Source organism: Antennarius striatus, chromosome 16, assembly GCF_040054535.1.
Source record: "Antennarius striatus isolate MH-2024 chromosome 16, ASM4005453v1, whole genome shotgun sequence".
Classification (NCBI taxonomy): Eukaryota; Metazoa; Chordata; class Actinopteri; order Lophiiformes; family Antennariidae; genus Antennarius; species Antennarius striatus.
The window spans coordinates 7,503,612-7,528,798 of record NC_090791.1 but is presented as its reverse complement, the minus strand read 5'-3'; the positions used below and the strand labels follow the sequence as shown (position 1 = coordinate 7,528,798).

At 40.2% G+C, this 25,187-nt stretch overlaps 3 protein-coding genes across 3 annotated transcripts; 1 reads left to right on the top strand and 2 right to left on the bottom strand.

The window, feature by feature from the left end:
* Positions 1-8,548: 8,548 nt before the first annotated feature.
* On the top strand, positions 8,549-9,978 carry atp5mf (ATP synthase membrane subunit f). Its single transcript, XM_068337435.1, has 4 exons — positions 8,549-8,607; positions 9,311-9,418; positions 9,571-9,687; positions 9,835-9,978. The coding sequence occupies exons 1-4, from the start codon at positions 8,592-8,594 to the stop codon at positions 9,861-9,863; spliced, it is 270 nt and encodes an 89-aa protein (XP_068193536.1). The 5' UTR covers positions 8,549-8,591; the 3' UTR covers positions 9,864-9,978.
* A 145-nt stretch (positions 9,979-10,123) lies between these two features.
* Positions 10,124-14,078, bottom strand: cpsf4 (cleavage and polyadenylation specific factor 4). Its single transcript, XM_068337100.1, has 8 exons — positions 13,646-14,078; positions 13,432-13,482; positions 12,656-12,808; positions 12,468-12,563; positions 12,240-12,333; positions 12,052-12,124; positions 11,766-11,927; positions 10,124-11,194 (listed from the first exon to the last, which is right to left on the bottom strand). Exons 1-8 carry the CDS (start codon positions 13,746-13,748, stop codon positions 11,126-11,128), a joined length of 801 nt encoding a protein of 266 aa, XP_068193201.1. The 5' UTR covers positions 13,749-14,078; the 3' UTR covers positions 10,124-11,125.
* Positions 14,079-16,213: 2,135 nt separating this feature from the next.
* Positions 16,214-23,578, bottom strand: shmt1 (serine hydroxymethyltransferase 1 (soluble)). Its single transcript, XM_068336945.1, has 12 exons — positions 23,508-23,578; positions 20,877-21,000; positions 20,477-20,622; positions 20,278-20,393; positions 19,970-20,130; positions 19,595-19,676; positions 19,278-19,490; positions 19,046-19,159; positions 18,844-18,966; positions 18,514-18,630; positions 18,279-18,389; positions 16,214-17,264 (listed from the first exon to the last, which is right to left on the bottom strand). The coding sequence occupies exons 2-12, from the start codon at positions 20,964-20,966 to the stop codon at positions 17,092-17,094; spliced, it is 1,446 nt and encodes a 481-aa protein (XP_068193046.1). The 5' UTR covers positions 20,967-21,000; positions 23,508-23,578; the 3' UTR covers positions 16,214-17,091.
* Between the last annotated feature and the right edge of the window lie 1,609 nt (positions 23,579-25,187).

Below are 25,187 nucleotides of genomic sequence, written 5' to 3'. Positions count from 1 at the left end.
GCACCTAAAAGCCTTTAATTTTCTTAAATACTGACAATGCGTCTTATAATCCAGTGCGCCTTATATATGAAAAACCTTTTTAAAATATGTTATTCGTTGAAGGTGCCCCATACAGTCCAGTGTGCCTTATAGTGGGGAAAGTAGTGTAACAGAAGTACAAATAACACAGTAACAGAAGTACAAATATTTATTTAACAAATCAAATCATACATAGGTTGATTAGACGTCTAACGTGATGCAGACAGACAATTCTGTAGATACTCAGCTAATACTGTATGAAGAGATCTCAGGAACAGACATCACAGGAACATGACATCATCTGCATCCTTCAGTATTTTATAGCCTTCAGACCTAATGTGTGTCTTTCTGTTGCAGCCTTGAGCCAAAGGAATGTTCTTGGCAAAATGCCAATTGGAGTGGATAGAGGGGAAATCACACACACACACACACACACACACACACACACACACACACACACACACACACACACACACACACACACACACACACACACACACACACACACACACACACACACACACACACACACACGACATAAACTAAACCCGTATAGACACACAAACACGTCCTGCAGGTCATTTTGCACATTGGTTTAAGAAGAATAAAATTACAAATACTTTAAAACAAAAACATTCCACTACAGTTTTTCATCACGCAAGACTCCATATTGATGTTTACTTGTCCACCACACACTCAGGGTTCAGAGAAAACTTGCATGCAAGTGAAACCAGGTGGCTTTGTTAAAATAACACAAGACACCAACAGTGCAACCAAACAATGGACCAAGATTGCTGTTTGTTCGCTTCATAATAAACAACAAATTCCATTATGATTACCAAATTCTTTTCTATTTCCTATTTCTGTCCACAGTAACAGTGAAAAGATGTAAAACACTCAAACGGTGAGACAACAGTAATCTGTGATTTATCCTCAGTTTTCTTAATGGTGCATATATTCTGTGACACAGTAGGACCAGAAACACATTCCCATGATGAGTCTGATCTGTATGAAATCTTTTGGATGATTGTTTTCTGCTTGTCTGCCTGCTTTACCTGTCTGTCTGGACTATAATTAAACTAAGTTGTTCTGGCCCTCCACTTGGCTGCCTGCCTTCCTGTCTCTCTTTCTCTTTCCCATCTTCTCTGCTCACTTTGCATGGAGGCTTCCAACTCTGGATTTATGCTGCATGTTGAATAATTTGTCACGTTGTTTTAGCCCACAGCGGTCTATCCACAAAAGAGTGAGTGGCTGATGATGTGTTGGAATGTGTGTATCCCATAAATCTTTCTCCCAGCAGCTCCGTATGAATGTGTAAAAAAGGTCAGAGCACGTTATGCCTGTTTCAGTCAAATGGAATTACTTCTTCTGTCACAAACACCCTGACGGTCTGTAGTGAAATAAGTATCAAAGTCTTTCTTTCACCGTTTTTATTTTCGTGCAGCTGTGTGTGCACATTTCATTTTTACATGTGGTTATTTATACTGAATCTTACTTCTTTATTTAAATGCTTATGCGTGTCTGTCCTTCCATCCATCCATCCATCCATCCATCCATCCATCCATCCATGCCCCATGCCGCCTGGTGAAGATGCTGAGCATCAACAACATCTATATTTAGCTTCTGGTTCCATCAATGACGGCAGAGCCACAGTACCATGACTCTGCATACTGATAGCACCACCACCCATCAGCACCTCAGCTCACCTCCGAAGGAAGAGATAGGAGGATACAGGAAGAAGAAAGAATCAGGAGGATTAATGAAAAAATGATTCGGAAGTGAGAGCAGAGCCAACGAAAACAACAGCGATGGTGAGACACACATAGTTTTAATCCAATCACACAGTTAGAGGAAAAACTGGAAAGAGTGAGAGAAACAGGCATCAGGAGGAAGACAGGAGGGGAAGGGGATGATGTGCGAGGCAGACAGGTGAAGATGTAGAGGGATGAAAGGAAAGAGACAGGTGTAAATGCAGAGGCAGAGGGATCATCGAGGGACAGAGACAGATGGAAAGGGGTGTGACGATGAGGGGGGATGTGTGGGTTTACACAAGTAGAGATGGAAGATAGGAAGAATGAAGAGGAGATGAAGTGGCAGAGATTGAAAGAAAAAGAGAGAGGAGTATCTGTGGCGTCCAAAGAGAGAGAGAGAGAGAAGATTGTCACAGATGGAGAGAATAAGGGAAGAGAGAAGGAAATGAAAAAGTTCACACTACGGCGGGTAGATGAAGATATAACAGCCTGCAGTGTTTTCTGCAGCTCTGAAGCAGCGTGTGTGATGTAGCCGAGTGTATCTGAAGGGAAAGGGAGGTAAGGAGGCGTAGTGAGGAGGAGGAGGGGACAGGTATGTTGAGGAAGAAAGAGTAAAGAAGAGAATATACTGTCTGACTGAGGTGCTGAAGGAGGGATGGATAGACATGCAATGAAACGCTGTGGACTGAAAGAGTTTCTGTTATATTAAAAAAAATAATCTGTGATCCATTTGAGAATTTAACTTCAGGATTTTAAACCTTAAACTTTATTGTCAGCTGTAAAGTTTTGTGCCTCCGCAAATACAGACGTGAGGAAGTAAAATTTTATTTTTGCTGTCTGTCTTCTGTTTAGTCTCAAAGGTGTATTAACTATAAAGCAGCCAGAATTATAAAGTAGCTTCAAAATTATAATCTGTTTCTTTCTATGTACATCCTGTATTTGTCTGTGGCTATGTGGTTACCATTATCCATGTTAGTATGTAGCCATTGAAGCTTTTTTTTTTAAACTATAAAAGTGCTTTTAGTATCATCAGGAGTGAGCATCCTTACAGGACCTCCAATCAAAAGCAAATTCCCAAACAACTGGTACCAGCGTCCTCCCAGTAATCACAACTGGACCCCAGACTGGGACCACACACAGCGTCAAAGACTGGTGGCCTGGAAGGCAAAGCGATCCAAGACAGGAGAGAAAACAGCATTTAAAGCTAGATGTCTACGTGTATTCACTTTGACTAACACTGATGTGTTATTAAACACAAAAGAATTTAATTAAGAAGATGAAAAGTGGGGTGTTTTGTCATGTCAGTTTTCCTTTTTGGACAGCTATCTTAAAAAACTTTAAAAACAACTTACATATGTTTGAAATTAAAGTTACGGTCACACATGCACTGCATCTTCAGGTGAGATTATACTGTATATAAGATGAAAATTTCATAATGTGATAATGTGACTGCGAATGCAAATCTGGAGCCTCTAGAGGTTTTAATAGAAGTGTGTGCACACACTCATACACACGTCAGACTTGTGTTCTTTCTATTTCAGTACAGCGACCACACAGATGCACGAGGTACTTTATCCGCACAAATTATCTTTGTACTTTTTCTCTCCAAGGACTGTGTACAAGAATGGAAAAAACACTCAAACAGAGTACACACACATACTTCTTCACACACACACACACACACACACACACACACACACACTGTGAAAGCTGGGATGCGCCTCAAGCGTTGTTGTAAATGCACACTGTTGTTATGTTTGGCTCTGATCATCTGTTCTGGGTTGCAATTACAGGACAACACCAGCGTAGCACAGCGTCTCTGTCTGTTTACTGTGTGTCTGGTGACATGTAAACAAACAAACATAGAGACATACGTTCATTATAATTATTCGTTCGTGTCCACATAGATGAGAACAGGACAAAACAGTGAGGTGACTTTAGAATAATAAATATTCTGCAGCTTTCAGGGATATTGATTGTGGTGTCGCCACCATATTTGATTGAAGCCAATAATAACCAAGACAACAACAAGTGGGTTCTACAAGATACTGTCACCCCCTTATGTCCTCTGAGGAAGTCAAATGGCTGAAAACAAGGAGTATAAATACAATAGATTTTAAACTCTAAATCTAACCTTTCTACTTCATGTGGGAGGATTATCTGAAAATGTATTATCATAGCAGAGGAATAAGTAGAATAACTGGAGTAACAAATATATATTTGTACTTTAATCTGTGTACCTGTACATTTTATCTCCTTAGCAGTCACACAATCACACACACTCCCCAGGATGAACACATTTCAGTCGGTTCTCTCTGCCTCTGTCGTTCCTTTATCACTGTCTCCATCTTAGAGCGGCTGTTTATTAAAGGTTGCTATGAAACCACAGCCGTTTCAGCATTTCAATTACTCAGTTCTGTTTATGTGTGTGTGTGTGTGTCCTTAGTGTGTGTTTCTGTGTACTTATGTTACCACTGAATGGTATTATACTCTGTCCACAGCTGCAGTATTTCACAGTGAAGCAAAAGCAACAATTCACAGCTTAGACTGAAAGTAACGTCAGAACTATTTTCCTGGATATAAACAAACTTAATGGAAAAATCAGAAATTTGAAATGATTGAAATTGAATATCACAAATGATCCTGTGCAACGTGTGACGTTCTGCCCCTAATTCAATTGCAAAATGATTTATGAGCTGTCAAAATGCTCAACTCAAAATGTAAACGTGTTAAAGGGATAAATATTCAGCCTTGCAGCAATCCATCCAATAGTTATACATTTTTTAAGTCCGATCAAAGCGATGAGTTAACCGACATCCTGACAGAATATTACTGCCATCCCAGGAGCTCCGGGGAGATATTGATTGTGTTTTTAATCTACATGTGTCTCTACATTATTGGTTATACAGACACCACAGATAAAGGAGGTTCCAGTACATTCTGCTCTACAATGGTGTATGCTGTAGGTTTAATAGAGGTATATAATTGTGTCATTGCAGTGTGACCATGGACTAATTAAGTATTGAAGTAGTGCTATTGGCCACTCGTGGCTTTTGTTAGATCATGAATGCACAGGGGTGCACTGAAGCAGAAGATTAAATGTTTAAAATGAAAATTAAATTCAATGATGAGGGAGTCTGGAGAGGAGATGAAGAACAAACAGGAGAGAGATGATCTGCAGACCTTTGACCTCCAGCGGCTGTTTGTCATGGAGACATATTCACACTGAATCTTCTCTCATTCAGTCACAAAAATGAAAGCAGCTAATCGATGTTTATTAATGAATGGAATAATTAGATATGATCCTGCAGCTCTGCAGCGCTGCTCAAACCTTTTGCGTCTTTTAGCTCATTAATTCAGTCTTCCAGCTTGTATTCTCAAGGCTTAAGATTCATCATTTCATCACAGTCCGCTGTCCACTCCCTGCAAAGCATAAAATGATGTGATGCTAGTGTCCAGCTTTTAATAGGTAGGTATGTCCCCGAGGGGACAGTAGGGTCCAAACTAACTCATCTAAGTCTTCTAATAAATATTAAACCATTCATTTAGTGAAAGGAAAAACGAAGGACTGACAAGCATCAAACTTGTTCTTATAAAATGCAAACTATTTTGCATCAAAATAGAGATGCACTCTGCAAGCAGCACACCTCCACCAGGGCAGAGTGAGTCTGTTTATCCTGACCAGCCCAGGCCACACACTTCCAAGGCTTTGCAGTAGTGAATAGAAGGTTTTACGTTTTCTAACGTCAAAATCTGCCATGACTTGAAACGAGGATTCATGCTAGTGTCATTTCAAATAAATAAAACAACTAACATTGTGATTTGTGATCAGCCTGCTTGTTTATACCACCGTTATCTTTTCTGTAAAGTCTCTACCAGCTCTGTTCTCCTAGATTCAAACAGTCAGCGGTGCTGCAGGTCTGGTCTCCATTGTGCTCTTTTGTCTGCAGTGCAGCTTTGATTAGTCAATGAACAATTAGCTGCAACCATTACATCCAAGTGTGGGAGTGAATGTCGATGTGAAAGTTTGATTTAGTGGCTGAAGCTATTATCATTGAAGAATGAAACGGTCCCTGTGGAGCGTTTCTGTCTGTGTAGTGCCTTCTTTCTATGTGTATGTACACACACACACACACACAAACACACGCACACGTATCCTCTGGGACACTCAGCAGGCCAGAGAGCTCCTGTTAGCCGCCCCCCCCCTGGTGATCTCCATATCTCTAATGAGATTACTGGAGAAATTGGAGACTTGATAAAATCATTACCCACAACCCCATCCCTCATGACTGCCTGCTGTCTCTGTGTAGCCCTCCACCAGGACAGATATCAGGAAAAAAGGAATAGTCAGGTCAGAGGAGAGGGAGGAGGAGATGACAATCATGACAAGGTGCTAGTTAAAGAATGGAGGACAAAAGAGCAGCAACAGAGAGCAGAGGAATCGACGTGGGGGAGAAGAGAGAGAGAGACGTGTGCGAGGCAGTTACAGGCCGGGAAAAAGAGAAATTGCTGACGAGGGCAAAGAAAAAACTGTTGATGAAGTAAAAAAGAAAAAATTGCAAAGAAAATCAAAGGAGAGCGATGAGTCACATAAAGGACGTTTGAAGTGGGAGGGGCTTGTTAAAGGTCATGTGTATGAGAGACAGCCCCCTCCCCATCGCTGCCTTTTCCCCTTTTGTACATATAGATTTCATGTCTTTGCCTTCGTCATGCTCTTTCATGCCTGTATCATCTCCCAGTCTGTCTATTCTTCCCTATTGCACAAACCTTCATCCGTTACAACTTCCCCTCCCTCCCCCCTTCTCTCCCTCCTCCCTTCCCCAGTGCTTTCTCTCTCTCCATCTCCCTCCATCAGCTTCAAAGAGCTGTCTCAGTGGCAGACCTCTAGGGCACCGGCCTCTTGAGGTGGAATAAAATCATCCCTCCCTTAGTGTTCTCTCTCTCTCTCTCTCTACACTGGACTTCGAAGCAGCTCGACAACAAAAAAAACTAACAAACACAACCAATAAACCAACTGGTGAACAGGTTGTTTTCTATTCATGGGGTTTATGCCGTAAATGAGTTTATGTTGCCGTGTTACCTCAAATCTTTATAGCTAAATTGAAATATGTGTGCACAAACATGTGTGTGTGTTTGTGTGTGTGCTTGTGTTTCTCTGCAGGGTTGCTGAGTGTGTCAGTCTGTCGCTGTCACTTCAGTTCAAGTCAGTGAGCTGCGAACACAAGAGGGGTCAGGAAAGACGGGCACAACCAACCCAAACAGGGAATAAAAGTTAATACAACTAAATAGATACTGATATATACTAACAAATATTTATTGTTATTTAATTACCTATGTACATATACCTGGATGACACTGGATGAGAGTTTCTGATCCGTGTTATGTGAGAAACAAGTAGAAGCAAAATGCTGCACAAGACTTCTTTAACGGGAAAGGGACCACTTTACATGAGCTGTTCCTGAATCTGCAGCTCCTCTTAGTTACGATGGTTTGCACCACTGAAAACATCAGGTGGGGGGTCAGAGCGCTGATGTAATACTGGGTTAATGTCACCCCGAGGCAGTGGAGTGTGTTAACCCACTGATGGTGTTGTTTTGTATGAACTCTGGGTTATTGGAGGAAATCGGTCCATTTTAATGGATGGTTTTCTACTCATTAGAACTGGATAGAATGGATTTCATATATTTTAGGCTCACCTTACTATACAGCTACTAAACAGGCAGAGAGAAGAGAAGAGAAGAGAAGAGAAGAGAAGAGAAGAGAAGAGAAGAGAAGAGAAGAGAAGAGAAGAGAAGAGAAGAGAAGAGAAGTTCAATCATCAACAATTACGTCTAAATGTTAACATTTATTTATGTTTATGACATATATCTTCATGTCCATGTTCAATGTTACTCAACAATATATGTGTGTGTATATGTGTGTGTGTATGTGGGGGGGGTTACATCTGAATGACACTTCCTTCTAATGAGAGTCATCAGAATAAACCATAAATCTGTCTAATCAGTGAAAAAGGTTTGTGCTCAGTCTTGGATGAAGACCAGGATTGCTCTTAAACTCCCTAATTCACTGTGTGAGCGTGTGTGTGCGTGTGTGTGTGTGTGTGTGTGTGTGTGTTCGTGTGTGTGTGTGTGTGTGTGTGTGTGTGTGTTTGCGTGCGTGCGTGCGTGCGTGCGTGTGTGTGTGTGTAGGGGTGTAGAGTGTATTGATCGGTGGGCGTGTTGAGAAGAGACCTGAACAATCACAGTACTGCCTCTGCCTCTCCCACAGACACACTCATCACCCAGAGTAAGCTCTTTAATATATCTTTCAGGTATATTATACAGGAAAAAGTGCTGCTGGATTTTCTGAAGCAAATTCATTGGGTATATTCTCTACAAAAGACTCGATCTCTAGAAAAGATACCAGTGCAATAAGTCCTTCTGGTGAGGCTGTTGCATAGAAGAAAAGTTTAACTTGGGCTTGAACACAAAAAATTAGGAATCATAAACATTTAGATTGATGTTTTTTATTATATTATATATTGATGTACTTTTGTCTAAATAGTTGCATAAATGAATATTTACTATATAGTTTAATAACCTGGAAAAGGTCATCCTCAGAATGTTTATGTACATATTTATTTATTGCAGCATGGTTGTCGACAAGCAGGAAACAAACCAGATAGAGTTGGAGAGTAAGCTATAGAAGGCTGACAATGGTCAGGCCTTCAGCTGCCCTCTAGCGGATATATTAAAAACTACATCTTCTCCCATAATGCACTTTGGGTTTCTTTTTTTTTTGGTTCCCATCATTCCCTGCCGCGAGCCCTCTGCAACATTCAAGATGGCGGACCGACCAGGTAAATTACTCTACCCCCCTCTAGAAAGTCCACCTTTTATCGGCGTTCTTTTCTCTTATAATATTCTTTTAAATTCATCACAGGCGGACTGAGTTTTTCTGTCACATAGATCTTTAATGAAACACGTGAAGGCCTTCGTGGTCGTGAAGGCCGCACTCAACCCTGTGAGACATGTCAAGGACTTTGTGTGTCATTGTCGTTTTAAAGTCAGAAACTGTTTTTTCGTCGTACATGACTGTTAAAATGTCACTATCAGTCATTTCAAACTTAAGAGTTGGTTGCATTTTGGATGTTCATTCATTGCATTTTCGCTAGCTCGCACGTTAGCGCAGTTGTTTACCCTAATGCTAATTTCCTCTGAATTTAATCCCAAAATAAACTCATTGTAAAATCTACACTCTTAAGGCGTGCATGGTTTTATATTGTGAACCACGGGTTGAGGGTTGTTTATAAGGAAAGACTCTTACGTAATGTTTAGGGTTACTAGGAATGGGTCTGTATCGATTAATCTTCCCTTTTCACATGAATGAAGAATAATAGCTTTGTCGAGAAAGTGTCAGACTATTTCAAAATACCCATCACAAGTTATACTTTTTCAAGAGAGGTTTTCATAAACAGTTTTTACCTTTTGTGAACTTGAAGCATTTTTTTGTTTTGCGCTTTATTGATTGGTCAGATTGTCATTGTTCTCACTTATGAACAGTTCCCGTAGTCGAAAAGCGACTGTTGGATGTGAAACTGGCTGAGTTTGGAACCTGGCTTGGTGGTCGTGACTTCACCCCCAAAGGCATCCTTGGAGCTATGGGCAGGGGTGAGTACAATAACAATGGTCAAAGTTTTATTTCTATATAAACTAATTTCTGGTTCAGAATGCCTTCAGTCTACTAGTTAATCAGAAGGCAGTTTAAGAGTTTATCCCCCAGAGCACGTTGTCAAACTGTTGAGCTTAATTCTGTCTCCCAGGCCGTGACAGATACCTCAACAAGTACATTAACGTAAAGAAAGGAGGACTTGGTGGTATCACTATGGTGCTGCTGGCCTACGTGGTCATGAGCTACCGTTGGGATTACGAACACATCAGTAAGAAACACCAACATTCCTATACTGTTTGTGTTTTCACTGTAGTTTTTCTTCAGAAAATATCATATCTGACATTTAACTCTTAATTTACATCTGATTCTTGTGAAAACTTGCATTCGATTCAGTTTTTTCCATCTTGCCTTTCAGAACATGATCGCTGGAGGAAGTACCACTGAGGCTCTTCGGATGCATTCATACCTTCAGGGGTTGAACTTGAATCTCTGTTCCCCTTTTTCTTTCAGCTGTCTGTAAATGTTGTGACCAATAAACGTCGAGATTTACTGAATATAATGTAGATTTTCTTTTAAAATGATGTTGCGTTGGAAGTTATCGGTAGACACAAATGCGAATATTACAGCTTTGCCTGAAACCAAAAATTTTATACATACACATTGAGAATCCATTCAGACTAGTCAGACAAGATCTCTCTTCCCTCCTTTATTTTTTAACTATGAACCGACACTGCTTCCACACAAACCTTTAGCGAAATTTGACATGTTTATTCCAATTTAACACGGCTTCACACTGAGCAAACAATTTTCAGAATTTAAATTGGTTTAAATGAACATACATACATTTTCATGTACCGCCACTGTATCCGCTGTAGTGGGTCACGGGGAACTGGAGCCTATCCCAGCTGGCATAGGGCGTGAGGTGGGGGACACTCCAGGCACCATGCCAGTGCACCGTGGAGCCACATACAAACACGCACACACACAATCACTCCTACGGGCAATTTGGGACCGGCCAATCAACCTGAAGCACATGCTTTTGGGGTGGGAGGAAGCCCGAGAACGTGGAGAGAACCCATGTGGACACGGGGAGAGCATGCGAACTCCGCAGAGGGGGACTTGAACCCGGACCTGTCGTGTTGTGAGGCGACAGCGCTACCCACTGCGCCACCGTACCACCCTAAATTAACATTGTTATGTTTAAAATCTGATTAGTGTGATTGTGGAGCAAGCTAAAAGATTTGATAATACAAACCATCGGCTCATTTGGGCTCTAAACTCTTTAGATTCTTAGTGGCACTGATCACATTTTATACATATGTACACTTACATTTTTGAGTGGGTTAGCACAAGTCTTGTTACTGATGTGGTCACATGACCTCAGAAAATGAGAAATCAAGGACTAGAACCACTTTTCCAACGGTAATTCATTTATGTTGGACCCTGGGTGTGGTGCAAATTCCATTTTATATGCAATACAAATACCAAAACTGAAGATTTAGCCCACAAGTTATTTTCATGTATCCACACAGGCGAAGACGAGAAACAGTTTAATTCTTCCTGTTGCCTGTGTCATAACAGACACAAAAGTCAGTGTCAAATTTTTAGTGCAGTTCTGGAGAGAAAAGTTGTTTTTTTTCCTCTTCCACTGCTCCCATCGATGGTGGTGGTGGGGGTGACCCACAGCAAGATGACCTCAATGCAGGTTACTGTCCACTCAGAAAGGCAAGATGGCCTTTAGTGCATTTGTTGGCATAGTGGCCCTTCTCACCACACTGTGGAGACAGGGAGAGGTTCAGACAGGGAGGCTCAAGACGTTAATGGATCAATATTAAAAGCAAATGAAAGAAAGCAAAAGATAATGTGGGGGTGTCTTCAGTTTGTCTTATCATTACTTGAAAGGTGTGTGCAGAAAAGGAACAGAATTCTGTTTCTGGGTTTATCAGACCAACACCAGTGACTAAGAAGTTACTAGTCCACAAATGTGGTGAAATATGCGTCTAAAATAGTACACTGCACACAAAAGTTGCAATAAAGTGGAGACATGTAATGGTAAGGTATCATTTTATACTATATAGGTATTGTCAACATTTGAGTTGTTATATGATCTCTACTGTTTGTAGGATCATAAAGTTTCTGCATTGTGAGTTGCAAACAGCAAAGATCTGGAAATAACTTTAAAGTGTCTAAGGCGCCATCAGACTTCACAGATCTAATTACAATCTGCTCATCTAACTCAACAACGAAAAGTAATGTATTCAAACTTTATGAGAACTAATGTCCGCATACATACAAATGACCACAATGTGTCAAAAATGTATTTTGAATACACTCTAGAAGCCAGACCTTGTAGCAGGTGACCTGATCCAGCGGCCGAGGTCCTCTGTTGCCCATCATGTTATTTGTCTGCGAAGCTGCCATCTGTGTGTGATTCTGTGGCCGCTGACCCGGGCTCGAGTTAGTCAGCTGGATTAGAGAGAGCGACGAACGACCAAGTGTCGGCATAGTCTGCAGCAAGAAGAGAGAAAAGTGACATACATTCAGTTTCCATCACACACTGGAAGACAGGGTATGATTTTTTTGGCGTATCTTTCATAGAGATGTATGGATGTTTGTGCCTCTATTCCCCTACCTTTGTCTGGTTCTGTGCTTGCTGAGGTAGAGGAGGCTGTTCTGCAGCTCCCATAGGTAATTCAAAACGAGGACTGTAGAAGAACACACCAATGTTGACTGTACTTAATGACAAAACAAATAATGTAATAGCAGGAAAAAGAAAAAACGTTTGTGTTATAAAACAATCAAATGAAAAGGATTACATACTGCATGAATTTACAGGACTTTCCCTCGGGACAGAAGCCCACCAGGTAGTTCACACAGATCACCCTTCTGGTGTGTCTGTGTCTGCAGTCAGGACCTGATTCAGGAAGACAGATAAAAGAAAGATGCTGATTTGTTGATGGGGAAACTCGCAGGAACAGTTGGTACAACAGTATATTCAAGAGTTGTTAACATCATTACTGCCAGAATGTCCCACAGAACAGGACTTACCGTGTTTGCAGAAACCTCGGTCATACCAGGGACAGTCTTTAATCTTCGACTCTGGATCAATGTGTAGGAACGGACATTCCTTGTTGCTACACTCACCTGGAAGGGTCAATACAGGTAGAAAATTTTCAATGAATATGTTCTGGGCATCACCGCATCAACGTGACTTAAGAAATATCGATTCTACTAACCAAACTTAGAGTAGAAGTAGCATTCAGGCATCTTGGTCATGTCGTATTCATGGAGAAACTCGCACTGGTCTCCCTTTTTACACAATCCTCTGAGCCAGTGCTTACACACCACTGTCTTTTCTCCACTGATGTGTCGAAATGGACACATCCCACCTGGGAGCATAAACAACAGATACAACGTGGAATATAACAGATCTGTCTGAATTTTGACCAAACTAGTAATCAGGGCATTGCTGATTTGTCCAGTGTAGATTTTATCAATATAAAATTAAAAATGAGATGTTATTCAAACTTAAAAGATATCAGTTGAATTCAGGGTAGTATCTGGAGTTTTTAAAGCTTGACTCAGATTTAAGACTAAAGGTCAGGGTCATTCTTCTTTTGCTCCTCGGTTTTGATCATGAGGCTACGTTTCTCACAAGTCCCCAAACTTTATGGCCGTGAAGTCCTAAAATAATTGGAGCAGCTCATTAAAAATGCATTTCTCATTCAACTGATTCAGATACAAAATTAACATATTGATTGTTGTTTTTAGTAGGTAAAATTAAATGTTTTATGGAATGAGTCAATTTTAATCCATTATTTTGTACCTCATAAAAATAGTAAACACACAACAGAAAAACTGAATTATATGACTATTCACATTGAATTTGCACAATAAGATTTGATGAAATTGTTAAGTGACTCAAATTCTTGGATTTATTTTTAATTTATTTTTGAAATTGAAGAAAGCTGTTTAAATATTGTCGGTTTTTGTTAGGTTTATTGTTGTTTACCTTTGATGCAAGCTGCTCTCATGAAGAACTCGCACACAGCAGATCCAGATTCTGCAGAGACAATATTAAAACATACTGAATCGAGGACACAATCGGTTTTACATGAACGTTTACCCCTGTTCAGGTATCAAAAACGAGCCAGCATGCCGTCATCAACACATTGAAATAACGTCGCTATAACGTGACGGATACCTGTTAGCATCAAACCACTTACTGTCCATGCCGGGGAAGGGCAGCGGCTGTGCTCCGAGCTGCTGCTGCACAGCGATTTCCAGGTCGAACTTGATGTGATCCACATTGGCCAGTATGTCCTGCATGTCTGCTGTAGTTTGTTCTGCTGCTACTAGAGAAATGTCTGGGCGGATTAGCTAGCTTCCAGTTTAGCTAGTTAGCTCGTAATTTCTTCATTAGCCAAATAAAGTTACAATGGGGCTAAGCTAGCCAGTAAGCTAAATATCAACCAGCGAGACCCTTAACAAGAAATAATAGTAAACTCTTTTTTTTTTTTGTAGCCTTATGTGCTGTTCTGAAGAATAACTCAGACCACTACTCAGTGTGTAACTTCAGTCACGAACAGCTCGTTGTTCTTTCTGGATGGACCGTCAGAGCGCGGATGACCTCTGACCTGACGGAATCAAGGCAAGACCAAATGATTATCGAGCGGTTTAAGAAATCCACGGCGACATGAACACTACTCTAAATGAATCTGGATATAATTGAGAAATTAATTTTTTAAAAATCTAATGGACCACATTTCAGAAAAATCACAGAATTGGAGCCAAGTATTACAAACAACGAAATCTTGAACTTAAAATTCTTGAGAATTTAAAAGAAGATCTGCAAGTATTTATCTGCAATCATACAGTAAGCATGATATTGCTATTGACTTTTGTAATCTCAGAAACCTTGACTTGATTCTCCTGCAATGGAAATCTCAGATAAAATACAAAATCCTCCTCATTCTCTGACATTCTCGGCTAAAAGTTGTCTTTCATCCCTTCACTATGATGTTTGCTTTTTTGTTCCTGTGTTGAAGCAGTCCTGTGTCTGTGAAAAAGCACAAACTATTAGATAGACTTTTTCATTATATCACTAAACGTTATCATTAGTATTAGATTTTTTTGGCAATATAATTGGTTGCCTTAAAGAAAAAAATTGCGTCCACCCTTTATTTTCATGTTGATTTGATTAATCGCTTCACAAATAAAAGTTGATTGATTGATGATTCATTGATTGATTAGCTTTCTCTTGCACTGTAGACTTGTCTATAGATCCGCAGTGTTTTATTTACAGTTTAGAATAAAGTTCAGCACTGTATATGGATAACTTTTAGATATATTGCCATGGTCGCCTGATGATAAATGTTGTTGTTAACTTGAATTATGTGATGAGTTTTATTGTGGTTCTACCACGAGCCTCCAGCTTATTGTTTTTACAGAAAAATGTAAAGAAATATTTATCCGGTTGTCATGATCTTTCCCCCTAAGAACAAACTGTATATAGAGTGACAAATGTATGAGGACTTCTCTCAATCAATTGTGGTAAGTTATCCACAACACACACATTTTTATTTTGCTTAGTGGATGGCTTGATTGATCCTTTGAATGTGGTGACACATTAAACCTTCTTAATGCAGAAGCGAAACAATATTTCCTGTCTTTAGAGCAACAGTGTATTTATGTAACAGCATCCTGAATATAGATTGACGTCACTCCTAACACTTTAATATTACAGCTAAACATTTCACTCAAAAATTTTTTAACAAATATACTGTATGCAGTAACAGAACCATAATTATTTTATCAGAACTCCCTTTTTTGACAGCTTTTTGACATTAGTTTTCACACATAACACAAATGACAATTGCTGGGTGACAAACCTTCCAGATTTTAGAGTGCTTCATGCTTCCATTTGCGAACAATTTTCATGTAGATGCTCATTTCCTTTTCCAACTGGATTTGTCACCTGCCCACAGTACCAAAACTACTCAGAACTGGTTTGCTGACCGTGGTGTTACTGAGCTTGTTTGCCCAGCAAACTCACCAGTCCTGAACCCTGTAGAAAATCTGTGAGGTATTGTCAGGAGGAAGATGAGAGTCTCCTGAAGGCAGCTTTATATCAACCCGGGCTTCTCAGCCGCACCACAAGCTGATTGCCTCCATGTTCATACAAAAGGAGGTGAGTACTGAACGCATAAATGAACAAATGAATCTAAAATACAGTATATCAAAGTTTCAGTTTTAATTATGGGAAAACATTTACTTTTCTTTGATATTGGTGACTCTTCTTTTTTTTAAACCAAATTTTATTTCAAAAGAAGAGGAAGGAGTAACTCCAAGAAGTGTATTGTGTATTTCTCTAGAGCAATGCCAACCCTTCATACTCCATGTTTCACTTCCATTTCCATTCCCTACATTAGCAGTACTTTTATCACTAAATAGCAAATTTCGCCTATGTTAACATCTTAAACCAAGATAGTGAAGATATTATTAATATACTGCTTAACATCAGTGCAACAGTCATTATGAGCATATATCCTGTTAGAAAATAGCTTAAAGCATGTGCTGCATTTAAGTACAGCATTATTTCACAAACATCAGTGTAATAGTTAGCCTCAAGCAGAATGCTTGATTTTTGTATTGCTATCAATGCATTTCAGACGTAGGTGTTGTTTTACAAAGGAGTCTACTACTTTAGAGCAGAGAAAAGTTTATAGTAAGCTTCTGTTGCTTGATTCAAACACTGCAACTAAATACTCGTGGTTTTATTTTTCAAACTGCTTTATTGTAAATGTATTGATACAGTAATGGTTCAGATGAAATCACACATTGTCTTTCAATCTGTGCTACAGTGTATCTGGATTTAAACTAAACGGCAATTTGAGAACAAATTTCCACTAAGGCACCTTATTTTCCCAATTATGTCAATGCATCAGAAAAAAATAGTCCTCTCACATTTGACTGTGTGAATTCTTACCCATGAAATTCTGCCCCTGGAATCTGGAATCACACAATCATTATGAATTTGGTTCTTTTTTCTTAAATACAACGATCAGCCATAACATGACCACCTGCCTAAAATAGCATACAGTAAATCACTTTAAATGCTAAAAAGCATATTTTTCCCATTTTTCCTGCTTACAACACAACAAAATGTTCACTTCTTACCTAATATATCACACCCACTCAGATGCCATGATAAAGAGATAATCAGTAGTATTTACATCACCTGTTAGTTGTTATAATCTTATGGATGATTGGCGTAAAACATTTCATTCATGGTATCCTTTTTTGAGAAGCTGATGTTTCTTCTCATCAACCATTGCCAGAAATGTTTCACAATGTTCTGTCGTGTAATGTTCAATAAAGCAAGTCTGGTCTTTGTCCCTTTATTTGGATCCATTCTAAAATGAACTGTGTTGAGAACCCTCCACCAATAGTCCTTCAATATTATCTCCACAGCGGTTATAAATAAAATGTTGTTTTAACTTCAGATTAAATTTTAAAAATAATTTTAAAATTTAAAGCTGAATTGGCAGTGGGAAAAAAAAATCAGTCATCCTTCAGCAAAACAAGTATAGCAACCATAAAATTGGACAATTAAGTTTTCAATTTTATCCTTCATCATTCCTGGTGGCATCAGTGTGAAATGTGAAGCTCTCTACAGCTCAGGCAGGCCAGGCATGGGGAACTGACCAGCAAACGCCTCCACCTCAGCCCTGATTTCTGACACTTGTCGCTGGAACTTTTCTTGCTGAGCCAGAGCCTGGATGAACTCCTTCAGAGGAGCCTTAGGATCAAGACTTCCCTGCACCTCCAAAGTCAGCACAATACCTGCAGGAGACGGGAGAGGAAGGAGGGTTTCAAAGTGTAATTTCATTCTAGTTAAATATGTTTAGGTAGACGAGCAATTATTATGTCCCTGGAGTGTGAGCTGACAATTAGTCAGGAATAAAAGCAATGGGAAATTCAAGTTGATTCATTGTTCCTGAAATCCCACATAATACATAGGTAAAACGCATTGAACGTATTTTAATATGCATAAGTTACACGTTTCAGTAAGTCTTAACAATTTGGGTACCAGAAAAATTCAACCTTGGTGACTGATTAATAAGACAGCATTGAGACATTGTGTCTCAATCTCATTAAAAAGAGACCCATACTATTATCCTGGTTAACCTGGAGGAGACGATATCCTCAATTTACAAAACCTGTCTCAAATTCGACAGACTAAAGGACTCTTTTCCTCTTTACATCAGTCCGTCTCAGGTGAGATGTGGCCCAGATGTAATTCCAGTGATACATTCAATCATTCATTCATTCTCTATACCTTCTACACTCTTCATTTAAGTTTGTAGAATGAGTCTCAAACTGTTTGAGTTTTTGAGCCTGTGCCATAAATCGCCTCAGAATAATGTTACATCCTGCCTGAAGGGTCAGAGGTCATGGACATTCAGTGTTAGTTTTTTCTATCTTGGTGATATTTTGTAATGTAGAAGTTGAAATCCTGAAATTCACGTGACTGCACGTTGAGAAACTTTGCTGTCATACACATGAATTATTCACTAATGTAAATTGACACAGTGCTGAATTTCTCCCCGTCTGTGCTTGTGAACGCCTGATTTGCATTACCTGTTCCTAATTCAGCTCTCTACATAGTTTAACCCGATCACGTGTTTATAATCATTGTGTAACTTGTAAAGGCTTTTAATTTCCTTTGTGGGAATCAAGATTACAGCTGTAACACTGATAACAATAATGATGATGGACTATTGTTGGTCCCTTCACCTAAGTACAAAAACATTTTTCAAATAACATTTTTCAGCATATATTTTTGTAACTGATCACCTCTGTGAATGAATTCTGCCACCTTCTTGAAGTCATCTTCCATCAAGCCTCTGGAGGTCAGAGCTGGAGAGCCAAACCTGAGACCACTGGGGCGCAAAGCGCTCTTATCGCCTAAACAAACATGTATGTGGAGTCAGAGCGGCAAAGTGTGGAAAATAAGTCTTAAAAAAAGACAAAAGGATTAAAAAATAAACTGTGTAAAAACAAATCCACATAAAATTCAAGCAAACGCTACCTGGACAGGTGTTCTTATTACAAGCAATGGCACAGGCTTCCAGAACTTTCTCAGCTCGTCCTCCATCGGTTCCTTTGCTACGCAGGTCCAGAAGAATCAGATGATTGTCAGAGCCGCCTTCACGGGAAGAGAAAAAGGAATTAGTAGAGAAACATCAAATAACCAGACTGTCAAACAATAATTAGAACAAACATCAGAGACGCCAGGTTCATTCCATTTACAGTACACACGAATAAAATCTCTCTGTGTCCTAAATTAAAAGGAAAATATAGTCAATGCAAGCAGTATCAATAGAAAGAAGACTGCATTTAAAAGATGCTCGACCCTTACCTGTGACGATCTTGTAGTCGTGGTCAATCAGGGCGTTGGATAGAGCTTTGCAATTAGCAAGAACCTGCTGCTGGTAGGCCTTGAACTCTGGTGTCATGGCTTGTTTGAGAGCTACAGCAACACCTGCCAGTGAGAAGACGTCCAATGAGACATATTGACAGGAGTAGTAACGGATTGAAGGGGATCGTGATTTGTTCTGTACCTGCAATAGCGTGGTTGTGTGGTCCTCCCTGCAGCCCAGGAAACACCGCCTGGTTTATCAGAGACTCTAAGTTGTACAGAGTCTCCTTGCCCTTGGGATCCACACTTCGCACACCTAGACGTTGAAAGAACACAATGGAAACAGTGTCAAAACACACCTCGGTACACTGGTGCATTCACTGATGAGAGACAGAGAGAATTTATTATTACATTCTTACGACTTCTACTTTCACCTTTCCTGTAGAAAATGAGCCCAGCACGGCAACCTCGCAGCGTCTTGTGTGTTGTTGTGGTGACGATGTCGCAGTACTCAAAGGGCGAGGGCACCACTCCAGCAGCCACCAGCCCACTGATGTGAGCCATGTCTCCCATCAGATACGCACCGTTCTGATTGGCTATCTGCTTCAGGCGGGCATAGTCAAGGTTGCGGGAATAGCAACTAGTTCCTGGAGGAAAGAGTTGATTGTTTCTGGGTTATTTGGAATCACATTCTACAGTTAACTGGTTTGGTTTAATGGCTGAAAGTAAATAAAAGTGTGCATTTAAGGACCTGCAATAATGAGTTTGGGGTGGAACAGGCGTGCGTTTTCTTCCAGCCGGTCGTAGTTAATGTAGCCAGTTTCTGGATTTACCTAAAAACAGGAAACGGTGTCACATCGGGTGCATCTGATCGGACATATGGTGACCTAATTAATATCCCTGATGGAACCTCCTGAAGGGATGAATATTATAATATAACCCATCAGTCATACTTCATTATAGCCTCTATGGGGTTCATCAATGACTACTGCAAACCTTTGACTGGTACTGTGTACATTTTTAGTTTTATATGATTACAGTTTAATTATTAGTATATGCTACATATTATAAATACCAACCAATTATCCCTCCTGCAACCTGACTTCTTGGTTGAGTCAGCGTTTACCTTATAAGGCATGGACTCAAAGAAGATAGATGTTGCTGAGATTTTCTTCTTGTCTGTCATGAAGCCGTGTGTCAGGTGACCTCCATCAGGAAGGTCCAGTCCCATGATCCTGCCATGGGGCTCCACGATGGCCGTGTAGACGGCAAAGTTAGCAGGAGAGCCTTAAAGAGAAGCATAAAGAAACAGAAGCTGCAACATCATGGAGAAAAAAGGCAAACAACAAAGAGTAGAGAAGAGACTGATGGAGGAAGTAACAGGGTACTATGTGAAAAAGAAATATCTTGAGCTGTCAGAGTGTTATTGGGTACCTGAGTATGGCTGCACATTACAACCCCATTTATCTGGATCCAGATCGAAAGCCTCCAGTGCCCTTTTCTGACAGAGTCTCTCCAGCTCATCAACATGCTCTGTCCCACCATAGTACCTGAACAAGATGAAACAGAATGCAGCAGCTATAGAGTGTCATCACTGTAAAGCTTCACAGACAAACAAGGTTAACGGTGGTACCTCTGTCCAGGGTATCCTTCAGAGTATTTGTTGTTCATACAGGAACCCAGAGCTTCCAGAACTGCTCTGCTTGCAAAGTTCTCTGATGCTATGAGCTCCAGACCATAGATCTGTCTGCACTTCTCTTTTTTTATGATATCAAACACCTAAAAACAAAAACACTGAATTAATAACTCAACAGATAACAGCAAACCTCCAGCACTAAAGTAGAGGCAACGCATAATGTTTAGACGGGTCCACACCAACACCATCTCATGCAACAAATGATCAAAAGTGTCCATTAGTGTTTATAAAATGTATTTTACACGGGGTTATTAGTGTTGCTGATACCATTGAATAATCTCTGCACCATCCCAGAAAATGGATATTGTTCTGTTTTTATAATCCAATACACACAAACCTCAGAGTCACTGACAGACAGAGGCTCCTGCAGCATCACATTGTTTGCATCCCGTACTTCTTTGCTCATTCCGTGGCCGTTAATGGACATGGTGGACGATTCTTTGGTTACACAAAGTGGAAATCTGAAAAAGGAAAATAGTTTTTTATGTGAGGATAAAATGAAAATTGATTTCAAAACTGTACCTGAATTGTTTGGGAGTTTGTTAAGCCTGAGATGAGAGAAAATGGGTTTTGCATTCCAGAGAACACTATAAATCAAACTGGGTCAGTTACCGCGGCAACTTATGCCCCGAACCAAACCTAATCTGCTCACTAGTAGGATTTCAGCATTTTTTCTTTATCTGATTGATACAGATAAGGCACACTTATGAATAACAGTCTGAGGCCATACATTCATCATCACACTCCACATAACACACACACACAACTATACAGCACACACACACACACACACACACACACACACACACACACACACGTATAAATATTTATATAAATGCATATGTACATATATGTTATATACATAAATGTATGCATGTTATATGTGTTACTTAAATGTATAAGTAACATACAGTATATCTAACTTACATGTTACTAATATATTATATATGCTACATATGTGCATATTATATATGTTTGTTCGCTATGGTGACAGGCTGACAGATGAGGTTAGACAGGAATTATGGACTATGATGTTTGCAGATGACATTGTGATCTGCAGTGAGAGCAGGGAACAGGTGGAGGAGAAGCTAGAGAGGTGGAGGTTTGTCCTGGAAAGGAGAGGAATGAAGGTTAGCTGCAGTAAGACAGAGTACATGTGTGTGAATGAGAGGGACCCAAGTGGAAGAGTGAGGTTACAGGGAGAAGAGATCAAGAAGGTGGAGGATAGTAAGTACTTAGGGTCAACAGTCCAGAGCAATGGAGAGTGTGGAAAAGAGGTGAAGAAGCGTGTCCAGGCAGGATGGAACGGGTGGAGAAAAGTGTCAGGTGTGATGTGTGATAGAAGAGTTTCAGCTAAAATGAAAGGAAAGTTGTACAAAACTGTGGTGAGACCATCGATGTTGTTTGGTCTAGAGACAGTGTCACTGAGGAAAAGACAGGAGACAGCTGGAGGTAGCAGAGATGAAGATGCTGAGGTTCTCTCTGGGAGTGACCAGGAAGGATAGGATCAGGAATGAGTACATCAGAGGGACAGCACATGTTACAGGTTTTAGAGATAAAGTCAGAGAGGCCAGACTGAGATGGTTTGGACATGTCCAGAGGAGAGATAGTGAATATATTGGTAGAAGGATGCTGAGTTTTGAACTGCCAGGCAGGAGGCCTAGAGGAAGACCAAAGAGGAGGTTTATGGATGTAGAGAAAGAGGACATGAAGGTAGTTGGTGTGAGAGAAGAGGATGCAGAAGACAGGATTAGTTGGAAGCAACTGATTCGCTGTGGAGACCCCTGAAGGGAAAAGCCAAAAGGAGAAGATCTGTATATTATATATGTATATATAAGCACATAATATAAACATACATATGTATGTTGAAATATATACCTATAAATGTATATGTACATATGTTAGTTGTATAAGTAGCATATATCTAACATATTACTAATACAGTATATATATATATATATATATATATATATATATATATATATATATATATATATATATATATACTGCATATGTGTGCGTTACATGTGTATATTGTGTGTGAACACACACACACACACACACACACACACACACACACACGCACACACGTAAACGTACATATTTGTTATAGTGTACATGTTTATCTGTATGTATGCATGTATGTATTTGTGTGTATGTACAGTATATAATTATATACATGTAAAGACCCGCTTCAGTGCTGGTGAGCCACCATCACACTGGTCTAGGACCAGTAAAGACGCGGTTCAGTTCTTATGTTAAACTACCTGGGGAAGGCGGTCCTTGCAGCACCAGTGGGTATTTGTTAAGGCACAGGGTTGAACTTTAAAATGAACTTCAAAAACAAGTCTTTGCATAAGGAGAACCTGCAGGTACCAGTGGACGGGTCAAAGTCCGCTTCATTAAACAATGTCCCGTCTTGTGTCTGACGCAGATCGGTTAAACCTTTGAACGCTGACTGACACCGATAAACCACAAAAGCAAAGTGAGCCGGAAAGTGAATCGATAACACGACGCACAGCTGTTTGCGGTGAGGCTGTTTGCGGTGAGGCTGTTTGCGGTGAGGCTGTTTGCGGTGCAGAAAGGTTTGGGCTCTCTAAAGCTGCAGGTCCAACAGTTAACAACAGGCATGGCCGTGACTCCCGACGTCCTGTTGTGTTTTCATAACCACTGATGGTCAAACACATGAAGCTGACTGGGAGGCTGGAAACGTGATGCTTTCGGGACGTGACGTGAAAATATACCAATATCGACCAAAAATGTCTAAATGCAAACAGATTCATTTAAATACATTGCTGTTTGGGGGGGGAGGGGGGGTAGCTGCCAATCATCCCACCCCCATCATCTTGCATATGCAGGACCGCGAAAAAAACCTTCAACTTACAAAGTAGAACTATAGAGACAGTTCTGATATTTTTTCTCATTTTTCATTCATAAATATCAGATATAAACTACAAATTTTACTCACCAGCTCCCGTCACACACCCTCCTCTGTGAGTTGCGCCTCCGTAATAGTCCTTACTTCGGTGAAAGCGGATCACTGCGGAGGATAAAGTCCGCGAAACTTTCCACCAATCAGCGCACTAACTCTTCTTCGCTGATTTTTTTTTTTTTGTAACTCAACCAAACCGGAAGCGCTACCGCCCCCGTCTGTTCAGCGTGAGCCCTTCACGTGATATGTTCACATACTGAACATACTGAAGGGTCCGGTCGGGATGGTTATACGAAAGCCGTAAAAGGAAAGAAAAAAAAAAAGAAAAGTAAAAAAGTTTGGCTGTTTAGGTTGAAATGAAAATCTTTAAAAGCATTTATTTTGTCTTCTTCTAATTAAAAAAAAAATACGGAAATATTTTTTTTGTTTTAATTTTTAATTTTCAGCTCTGGGACCGACAAAACTGAGCTGATCGATCCAGAGTGGAAATAGCATTTTTAAGAGACATGACATAAATGCTTAACAGCATTAACTTACAGCAACGAAGGTAAACTCAATTTGGACATGTGTTCCCACATAAAAGCATTTGAGGTGAAACTAGCGCTGGTTTTGGAACAATTGAAAAAGACCAACTTCATCCATGAAGCTCAGCCTTATGATCAGTTTGAGCCGCTCTCCACGTACATCTACAAACCTTTCCAGACATCAAACTCTTGAAAAACTCCAATGACATCCAGACTGACAGATGAACTTCTGCATCAGTGTTTGAGACCGGCTGTGACTCGGATGGAACCCGCCATCCAGATGCAGCCCCACGGCTGGCCAGTCGGTCGGTCGGTCGAGCATCAGCCTTTAACGGACTGACTGAGTGGACTCCGTGGAAGATGGGAGGATTAATGCTCCTCATATGAAGACAGAAAACTTGTCATCCCCGCCCCCTCCCTCCTCCTCCACCTTCCTTGCGGTTCCAAGTGTCCGATTTTGGAACAAGATTCCAATATCGGACACGTCCGATCGCGATAACCTGTCCGATATTGGAACTACGAGTGGCGTGGCCTCCAACTCTCTTTCCTCTTCCTCTATTTATTACCCCCACCTCCCGTGGGCAATTTCTGTTACAAACTGAACCTGCCCCCCCCCCCTTACAGGAAAAACTTTGGAGACCTTGGTCCATATCAAACTTTTTAAATGAAATAGATCGTTCTTGAAAGGTGACGAGTTGAAGCAGCTGAACAACAGGTGTCCGATATTGAACTGAACTCACCGCACGTCACTGAGTGTGTAGGTGTTTTTTGTGTGCATTTTTTCGATGCACTTGTCTGGAAAATAATCCTAGTTAACTACTACTGATAAATGATTGTAACCATGATTACATGATTTGATGTACGTACTCTTCTTCTTCTCCTTTCAGCTTTTCCCTTCAGGGGTCACCACAGCGAATCAGTTGCCTCCATCTAACCCTGTCTTCTGCATCCTCTTCTCTCACACCAACTACCTTCATGTCCTCTTTCACCACATCCATAAACCTCCTCTTTGGTCTTCCTCTAGGCCTCCTGCCTGGCAGGTCAAAACTCATGATTTGATTTGATGCACAGTAATGTATTTTTATTGTTATTTTTAAAGCTAAACTATATAGTATTTCTTGATAGAATGATCTATGGATGTTCTTTTAAATGTTTGCATGGAAAATGTTTTTGATAGCTTTTTAAACACGTT

Excerpts from the sequence above, each read along its gene's own strand:
- atp5mf (XM_068337435.1), top strand. Across the intron at positions 9,419-9,570 it reads CCTTGGAGCTATGGGCAGGG|GCCGTGACAGATACCTCAAC; the intron begins GTGAGTACAATA and ends TCTGTCTCCCAG. Across the intron at positions 9,688-9,834 it reads TTGGGATTACGAACACATCA|AACATGATCGCTGGAGGAAG; the intron begins GTAAGAAACACC and ends CTTGCCTTTCAG.
- cpsf4 (XM_068337100.1), bottom strand. The coding sequence starts at position 13,748 with ATGCAGGACATACTGGCCAATGTGGATCACATCAAGTTCGACCTGGAA. Across the intron at positions 13,483-13,645 it reads GCCCTTCCCCGGCATGGACA|AATCTGGATCTGCTGTGTGC; the intron begins GTAAGTGGTTTG and ends TTGTCTCTGCAG. Across the intron at positions 11,195-11,765 it reads ATCAGGTCACCTGCTACAAG|TGTGGTGAGAAGGGCCACTA; the intron begins GTCTGGCTTCTA and ends CTGTCTCCACAG.
- shmt1 (XM_068336945.1), bottom strand. The coding sequence starts at position 20,966 with ATGTCCATTAACGGCCACGGAATGAGCAAAGAAGTACGGGATGCAAAC. Across the intron at positions 20,623-20,876 it reads TGTCTGTCAGTGACTCTGAG|GTGTTTGATATCATAAAAAA; the intron begins GTTTGTGTGTAT and ends TTTTGTTTTTAG. Across the intron at positions 19,677-19,969 it reads TTGAGTCCATGCCTTATAAG|GTAAATCCAGAAACTGGCTA; the intron begins GTAAACGCTGAC and ends TCCTGTTTTTAG.